At 26.0% G+C, this 9,031-nt stretch overlaps 1 protein-coding gene across 3 annotated transcripts; it reads right to left on the reverse strand.

Annotated features, from left to right (window-relative positions):
• Nucleotides 1–3,333: 3,333 nt before the first annotated feature.
• Nucleotides 3,334–8,785, reverse strand: Bma-kbrl-1 (Uncharacterized protein; the record flags this gene model as incomplete). 3 transcript variants are annotated; one of them, XM_043079885.1, is made up of 10 exons in its annotated part: nt 3,334–3,407; nt 3,656–3,742; nt 3,865–3,955; nt 4,090–4,200; nt 4,473–4,610; nt 4,746–4,820; nt 5,108–5,196; nt 5,444–5,569; nt 7,583–7,717; nt 8,722–8,785. In XM_043079885.1, 10 exons carry the CDS (start codon nt 8,783–8,785, stop codon nt 3,334–3,336), a joined length of 990 nt encoding a protein of 329 aa, XP_042935819.1. The 3 variants fall into 3 exon arrangements, with proteins under 3 accessions (XP_042935819.1, XP_042935820.1, XP_042935821.1); XM_043079886.1 differs by lacking the exon at nt 8,722–8,785 and having other exon boundaries at nt 7,583–7,757; XM_043079887.1 differs by lacking the exons at nt 7,583–7,717; nt 8,722–8,785 and adding an exon at nt 5,681–5,846.
• Between the last annotated feature and the right edge of the window lie 246 nt (nt 8,786–9,031).

Raw genomic sequence — 9,031 nt, forward strand, 5'->3', positions numbered from 1 at the left:
CTAATTATAATCATTGAGATACCTGGTGGTTACTTTAATTAACTTAACCGCTATGAATTATAAAAATTTCATTCTCAATTTCTTCGATTACCTGTTGAAAAAAAAATAAAAAGAGAGTAAAGTATTACATTTTGAATTAATTTCTAAAATGGAATGAAGTAGTCAAAGAATAAAATTAATGATGTAAAAGTGATTATAAAATATAATTTGAAATGATTACAGGTAATTAATTAGAGATCAACCAGTTTTATGCTCTATTTTCTTAAACAAAATATATTAGTGATTAAATGACGATGACATGTGACTTACATATTTAAATAAATGAATAAATGCATTAATTGCGATTTTGCAAGATGAAATTATAATTATTTGATTTTAATCATAAATTGAAATAATTTTATCTTTGTAATTTAAAAATTAATATTATCAAAAGAAATTATTTACTCTTACTTATGGTATCGAAACATTGTTAAATGTAAATAATACTAACATGGAATTTAGTAAAATAACTCTTAGCATTAATAAAAATTAATTCTTGAATTATCGAGAATTTTATCATATCAAATTTGGAAAGTAAAATACACCTTATTAATCATACCTAATTTAACAGTAATAATTTCATAAAAAAAATTGTAACAAAATGAAATATAGTGAAAAACATTTTGAAATCTTTTAATAACACACTCATTTCATTCATATGTAATATTATTTTTCATATTGAATTTTAATATTTTAATTAAAATAAAAAAGATAATTTTTAGTGCTTAAAGTTTTATGACCTTTGATAGAATTTTTTCTTTAAAAAATAAACTTCAATTTAATAAAAGAAATTGCTGCAAAAAAAAAAGAAATAATTCTTGAATGAACAATAATTGATAGTTAATCATACCTAATTTAACAGTAAAATTGGCAGTTATTATTAAATTTATGCATAAAAAAGTAACAAAAAGGTCATTGTATAGGTCAAATAGCCTTTTATTAATGTTTTTTTTTTCCAAACTTTTATAAAAATTAACAAAATGGAATAAATTTGAATGCAAATAAAAAAATAAATAATTTTTAAATTTCAATTAACAGAAATTTCATTCTTCTTTAAATTGAAGAATATAATGACCAAAAGTAAGAAAACAAAATAGAATTTGACCAATTATAATAATTATTATACAACTTAATGCAATCCACAATAATGTAACATCTGAAACAATAAATTATTGATTTTGTAGGAAATAAATTATACCAAAAAAAAAAAAAAAAAAATCACTGATAAAGAGAAAATTATCATTGTGATAAGAAGATAATTCTAAAATGATAATAAATTTCATGAAGTGAATTTATTGAATGGAAAAAATAAATGAATGAATGGAAATTTGAATATGTAATGTTAATTTTAACTTTAGTTGTTTGCTTATTATCATTTAAATGTTTGATTATTTTCTCTTCGATGATAATATCACTTATATTTTTCTCTTTCATTGATTCCACTGAAACAATTCAAAAATATACATTTAGTAGTAATTAATTTATCTATCTGAAGTGAAATATACTAAGATTGCTGAGAATAATTAAGTTAATTAATGGAATAATTAGCCGATGGTTACATTTTCATCTCTTTCAATTTCTCATTAAACCATTAAGCAAAGAATAATTTCAAGTTGTGTCTATCTGGTTTAATTCAATTGATAATATAATTGAATTGAATTAATCAATGAACTGATAAGTTTAAAAACAAACTAGTGACATTGTAGCTTGTTGATTCGATGATATCAGATTCAGTCTTAGATGTGATTATTTCAGTGATATTTGAATTGGTGATAAAATTTGTCATTGATGATGTTTCAATGAAAGAATTCACATAATTGCTAGAAGATGATGATTTCCTGTTGGCAAAATTTTGTTCAGAATTAGTTGAAATATTAGCCCAATTACTCTGTCCATTACTCCAATCATTTATTAAAGTAGTTGAAGAAATTTTCATTTGAATGTAATGCAAATCATTGCTTTGCAATGTTTCATATTTTCTGCTAGTTGTATCGATCTCAGTTATCTGCCGTACTGGTCTCTATAACTTTTTAAATTTCATTTTAATTGAATCAAATTAAATTAGAATTCACTCAATTAAAGAATTTAAAATGTAATGATAAGCAGAAGAAACTTTTTAAAAATAATTTTAAATTCTCGTAATGTTTTCTAAATGTACCAAAGTACCTAGTAGAAAAATTTTTATTTGTATACAGCATTAGGTAATTCTTTCAATTTATCGATAAACTAATTTTATTACAACATCCTTACATGATCAGTCATTGAATAGAATCTTGCAAGAAAGTTGTTATGGAAATTTGATATAAACAATTTCTGCTGAGTACTTCGAGATCTTTCAACTAAATTTTAGGCCTATTCAGACTGAATGTCTAACACTAGGCTCTATATTTTTCTTTTTATCACCAAAAAAAAAAAAAAACGAAGAATAACCACCTTTAATGCCACAGAAGTCTGTTTAGAATCAAAATATACATTTAAAAAAACACTGAGAAGAAGACACTTCAGAACAACTGCCATATACCATAGCATCATATATCAAATGATATATATTTTCTTTGTTGATGGTATTTATAAACTTTAATTTTTATCAGTCCAAAAAAAAAAAAATTCCATATTATATAAATCATTTCTCTCGTATTTCAATTGAAGAATCATGCAAAACTGGTCAATTTTGACCAACCAAAAGTTATACTTTTTCTTGTTTCTTAAGAACTATCTAATTGTTTAAAAATGTAATATTACAAATATTTTATGCTAATAAAAAGAAATTTACAATAAAATTGGCAGTTTACAGTTATCAAATGCTAGAAATATGACAAAGTGGGAAACAAAAAGAACAACAGCGATTTTTCTCTTTTTAAATTATTCATCATTAATTAGATTGATTAGCTAATGAACTGAACTATCTGAGTTGTTGATTTTCTGTAAAATACATCTTTGAATAAAAATATCATTCTATAAGCAATTAATATTAATTTCCTTGTAAAAGGTAAGCAAAATGTAAAATTCGTAAAACCAAATATCATTCCTTCCATTAGTATATCTTATACAAAATCAAAAAGTAATGGAGGTCAAAGAAAAATAAATGACTAAAAGTTATATATATATATATATATATATATATATATATAAATTATACTACAAATGACATGAAGTTGTGAGCCACCGGTTATAAATATTCGGAAATCGTGAAAATACTTACACTAAATACTTGTAGTATGCAACTCCATTCAGAAAGTTCTGTTGACAGAATAGAAACTGAATTAACAAAACATAGAAAAAATAAAGGTAATTTCAGAAATCCATCATTATGGCAGTGTTAGATTTTTCAGCTTTCAACTTCTTAGAAAGAGAAAATTTTGATTCCCCTGCAAATGAAATGAATAAGTAAGTAAGTAGTAGCAATGGTTTTAATCCAGTTAAAGGATAAATATTTTAAATGCTACCTCATTTACTGCATCCAGAATAGATCTGGCCGGATAATATGATAAATGGTATTTTCGTTTAAATTAGTTTAATTCTTTTTAAAGTTTTTTTTTTTCTCAAAAAAAAGTTTTTAAATTCCGATAAAATGTAGTATAAAAAATTAGCAATATTTTTATACAACAGAACTTACGTTGTGAGTGAAAATGTCGGCTACCCAAATATATAACTAAATCAACCAGTGTGTTACGATTCTTTGCAGTTACTTCATATAATTTCACTGAAAAATTTACACATATATTAGATTTAAATAGAAGAGAGTGAAAATTTTCGACAACAACAAAATGATTACTTTTCAAGAAGACATTATAGATGCAAGGTATATGTATAAGCTACAACAACCTTTTTCCTTAGCAGCCCAACTCCGTGCGAAATCACTATCAACTTTTCTACCTGGTAGATCAATCATATTTCCCAAAACAACTATGGGAACCTGAAATTAAAATGTCATAAATATTCCAGCAATATAACAAAATATAAGAATAAGCAAAAAAAAAATTTAACATTTAAAATGATGAAAAGGTACGAACCATTAAAACCATCTAAACTACAAGAAAATTACCAAACCTCTTTTTTATCTTTGCCAAACTGTTTATCGATCGTTTTTTTTAACATATCCATTCTGTTGAACGTTTCATGATCAACAACTGAATATATTAATAAAAATGCATCCGCTACCTGTATTTAAACGTTCTATTTAGACGGACAGATCAATATAACAAGCAATAATAAGCAAAAGATATTTAATCTTTGTGATTAATATTAAAGATATTAATATTAATCACTTATAGAATGTCCATATTAGCAAAAAACTATCATAGCAAATGTCATCGGATAATTTTAGCTATCCAAGTTATCTACGAAATGCGTGTGTAAAACTCCATGCAACTCTGCAGTATGAATGAAATAGAATTCTTTTAATGAACTGGAAGAATAGAAGATAAGCTCACCTGAATGTAAGATCGCTTGAGATCGATTGGGCCACTTTCACTAATTCCGGCTGTATCATGAAAAACCATAATTTCTTTAGATCGATCTCCGTAATCCATCTGCACTTGATATGTATCTTCAATCGTAGGCACATAAGGCTAAAATACATTTTTAACAACAAAATGCACATATTACCAATAAAAACTTTCACCTGTAATAATTCTAACTAAAAAAAGAGTGAAAGAGAACTGAGTTTTTCAAATGCTAAAAAAGTTAAAAAATAAAAAAAAAACCTGATCAGTAATATCACTGAGACAAGCAAGCTGTTCTAAACATGCAGTTTTTCCAACCTTCTTCGATCCAGCTACCTGTAAACAAGTTTCTTCAGCTTCACTTCTATTTCTCCATGGCTTTTCGCTTTATTCTAAATATATGTATATGCAAACTGTAAAAGAACACTGGAATATACAATATATCAATACAAAAACATAATTTTGTTGAAAAAAAAAAAAAAAAAAAAAAAAGAAAAACTGTATGTGCTACTTTCTAAATTACAGAGAACTCACATAACCTTTACCTATAATTCAACAAAATATTGAAATATCGTTTTTTTTTTTTCTTTTTTGTTAGGATCATTATTAAAAGAAACACTTACAAGGACTCGCATAACTTTACCCATAGTTCGACTATATGTGCTACCTGCTGAATTACCAATAAGGGCGCTTAATACTTGAGTTGAAACACCTGAAAATATACTTTATCTCTTATCAATGATAAGTAGTCAAGTAAAGAAGAAGCATCAGATTATATTATATTTCCATCACAATTCATAAATAACATCCTCAAATTATCTCTAAGATTCCCCTTTGACCTCTGATTACGAGATGTCTCTGTCACAATTAACTCTTTTTAAGGCTCAAGTGCGAGTTGCAATGAAGTGAAATTTGTTGATATGATTTGGCTAGAGTAATTTAAAATAAAAGATTCAAACTTGGTTTTCTTTCCAATGTTTGACTGATTGCAGCCGGATGTGCTATCTGATATGATACGTACTCCACGTGACCTGATTTGGTTTTAGATACTGTTGAGTGATCGTTTGCATCAAATGATAATTCATCTGTAAAAGAATATTTTAATTAATTTACAGGTAAATATTTACAGGTAATAATAATAATCTAATTTTATTGTATACAATCAATAATTTAGTGATTGTTGATGATAAACAAACCGATAAAATCATATTGAAGAGAAGTGGTAGTAGAAGTAGCAGTCCAACCATATGGATAGCTAATTCGTTTGCCACCTTGGCAATAACATTTGCAGGTTTCTTCTGAATCATTATTTTCCCTCTTATCATTCTTCACTATCATTTCTCTTTCATCATTTTGTGACATTTATCATAAATCTAAGATTTTTGTTATCAGTATACTACTATCTGATAAATAATGATAACAACGAATGGAAAAAATTTTCCTCTTTCGCTTTTTTCATTATTAAAATGAATGATAATTTAATTCATGAAATATTTGTTTATAATTAGATAAATGTAAAGGGATAAGTTGTAAATAAGATATAAATTACTATTATCTATGTTAATCCTAGAGAGAGAGAAAGAGAGAGAGGGAGAGGGAGAGAGAAAAAAACGAAGTAAATTATTTGTATTTGTTAAAATACTATGTAATAGCACTGGTATATAGTACAGGATAAATAATAATGATTTAATTGATAAATTTAAATGATAATTTTAAACTTTTCATTTATCATTTTGTTAGTTCATACAAAAATAGAAAAGAAATATATTGTAATTAGATACACTTTCTAAAGTTATATTAATTATAATGTGTATGTTTACTTTATATATGCATATGATATCAGAAATAATTACTTATCAATATTTGATATACTTTCTTTATCAGAGTAAATTAAAAAAAATGAATGGATAATGAGATGAAATAAGAGTGAAAGAGTAAAGTATTACTAAGATGTATGTAGTAAAGGAGAGGATGAACAAATTTGAGAATGAACATTTATTTATCCTAGTTAATGTTCAATGTAGTAATTAATGAATGTATGTAGGATTTCATTAATCAAAATGAAAATAAATAATGATAAGATGAAAGAATGAAAGAATGGTTAGAAATAAGATCAAAGAAAATTGATTGAAAAATTGCACTAAAAAAGAAAACAATGAAATGAGAGAGGAAGAAGAAGGAAAAAAAAAATGTTAAAATAGATGGATAGATTAAATGAAATGAAATGAGGGATAAATGTTGATTAAATGTTAGAAAAGAATGATAATTGATGATGGTTAGCATTTCAATATTGTATGCTTACAATGAAAAAAAAATGCTAAACTGAAAAAAAATGAAAGAAAGAAAGAAAGAAAACTAAAAAAAAAAAAATTGCTCCTTTAATTAATTTACCTGAAATGCAGAAAAAAGTCCTCTTTTAACTAATTTACCTGAAATGCAGAAAAAAGTCCTCTTTTAACTAATTTACCTGAAATACAGAAAAAAGTCCTCTTTTAACTAATTTACCTGAAATGCAGAAAAAAGTCCTCTTTTAACTAATTTACCTGAAATGCAGAAAAAAGTCCTCTTTTAAACTAATTTACCTGAAATGCAGAAAAAAGTCCTCTTTTAACTAATTTACCTGAAATGCAGAAAAAAGTCCTCTTTTAACTAATTTACCTGAAATGCAGAAAAAAGTCCTCTTTTAAACTAATTTACCTGAAATGCAGAAAAAAGTCCTCTTTTAACTAATTTACCTGAAATGCAGAAAAAAGTCCTCTTTTAACTAATTTACCTGAAATGCAGAAAAAAGTCCTCTTTTAACTAATTTACCTGAAATGCAGAAAAAAGTCCTCTTTTAACTAATTTACCTGAAATGCAGAAAAAAGTCCTCTTTTAACTAATTTACCTGAAATGCAGAAAAAAGTCCTCTTTTAAACTAATTTACCTGAAATGCAGAAAAAAGTCCTCTTTTAACTAATTTACCTGAAATGCAGAAAAAAGTCCTCTTTTAACTAATTTACCTGAAATGCAGAAAAAAGTCCTCTTTTAACTAATTTACCTGAAATGCAGAAAAATTCGTTCTTTAACTAATTTACCTGAAATCTCATTAGTATTACCTTGAAAAAGTGGCATCGATGACGCTAATTCAGATACAGCAGCAGTGGTAGCAGTGGCAGTAGAAGCAGGTTGAAGTGACCGATGTTGAGAACCAACTGAAAGAGCACGATTGCCTCTTTTGTGCTGGACTGATGCTGCAATTACGATTGTCACCCGCATGTGACAGTCATCCATCCATTCATTTGTCTCTTCTCATCTAATGTCCATATATATTTCACATTTATGTGTAAAATGTTCGTAATTATCTATATGTATTTTATTCATGTTTGTCACAGTGTCAAATGGATCTTTTCTTCTACCTGAAGGACAAAGAGAGAGGGAGAGGGAGAGGGAGAGAGAGAGGGAGAGGGAGAAGAAGAGGGTGAGTGCTACTGATATTGATATATTGACAAGTATTGTACTACAGCAATAATTCTATATTATTTACATATATAATTAGTGCCCTACAATATTTCAATGATATTTTGCAATTACAAAAAATGATGATAATGATAGCTATAAGTGTTAAAGAGCGCCTTGTGTCAATGTTAAAGAGCGCCTTGTGTCAATGTTAAAGAGCGCCTTGTGTCAATGTTAAAGAGCGCATTGTGTCAATGTTAAAGAGCGCCTTGTGTCAATGTTAAAGAGCGCATTGTGTCAAACAGATAACTCATTCTGTCATAATTTACTAACTGCATCCTTATGAATGGAAATTTTTATTCTTTCCTTTTTCTGTTTTTGTTTTTGTTTTTGTTTTTTTGTTTTTTTCTGAAAGAAATAATTTCGAATTAAAATAGCATAAAGGAAGTAATTACAAGGTTTATATTATAATGAATTTGCTCTGTTGATTATTCCTAAAAAAAGAAGAGGGTAGCATTCATTTAATCGAATTGAAATTAGCAATGATAAATTAATTACTATCCCTAATTAATTAATGCATAAAAAGTAAGATTATGCATGTGATTGCATATCATATATTCCTAAAATGTTCAATAATATCCTAATTTTGATCAATAATATATATATCCTAATTTGTCAATAATATTTTTATAATAATTTTCAATTTCATTTAAAAATAGTTTTTATTTAATTCTTTTATCTCTAAATATCCCATATTATTATGATAGAAAACAAAACAAAAGCTAATCATATGTCATACATTTCGTAACGTCATATTTTGATATTTCATATATCGATTTGTGTCTTCCATGAGCATTTCTCATCACTGTCACCTGTTTTGATTGATAAATTCAAATTCTGAAATATAAAGTTATTATTGACATATATTTAAACTTATTACTCGAGAAATTTTTTTAATAAATAATTTAGCAGTAACTTAGAAAAAATATTTGTATTATTATAGGTAAAGTAGATACAGTAATTAATTCATTACTGTATCTGTGATGTAAAATTATTCTTCAAAAATGTTCAAATATTTAGAAGAAGAAAAATGAGCAAAATTCAAGAAG

Source organism: Brugia malayi (genome assembly GCF_000002995.4).
Source record: "Brugia malayi strain FR3 genome assembly, contig: Bm_v4_Chr3_scaffold_001, whole genome shotgun sequence".
In the NCBI taxonomy this organism is placed as follows: Eukaryota; Metazoa; Nematoda; class Chromadorea; order Rhabditida; family Onchocercidae; genus Brugia; species Brugia malayi.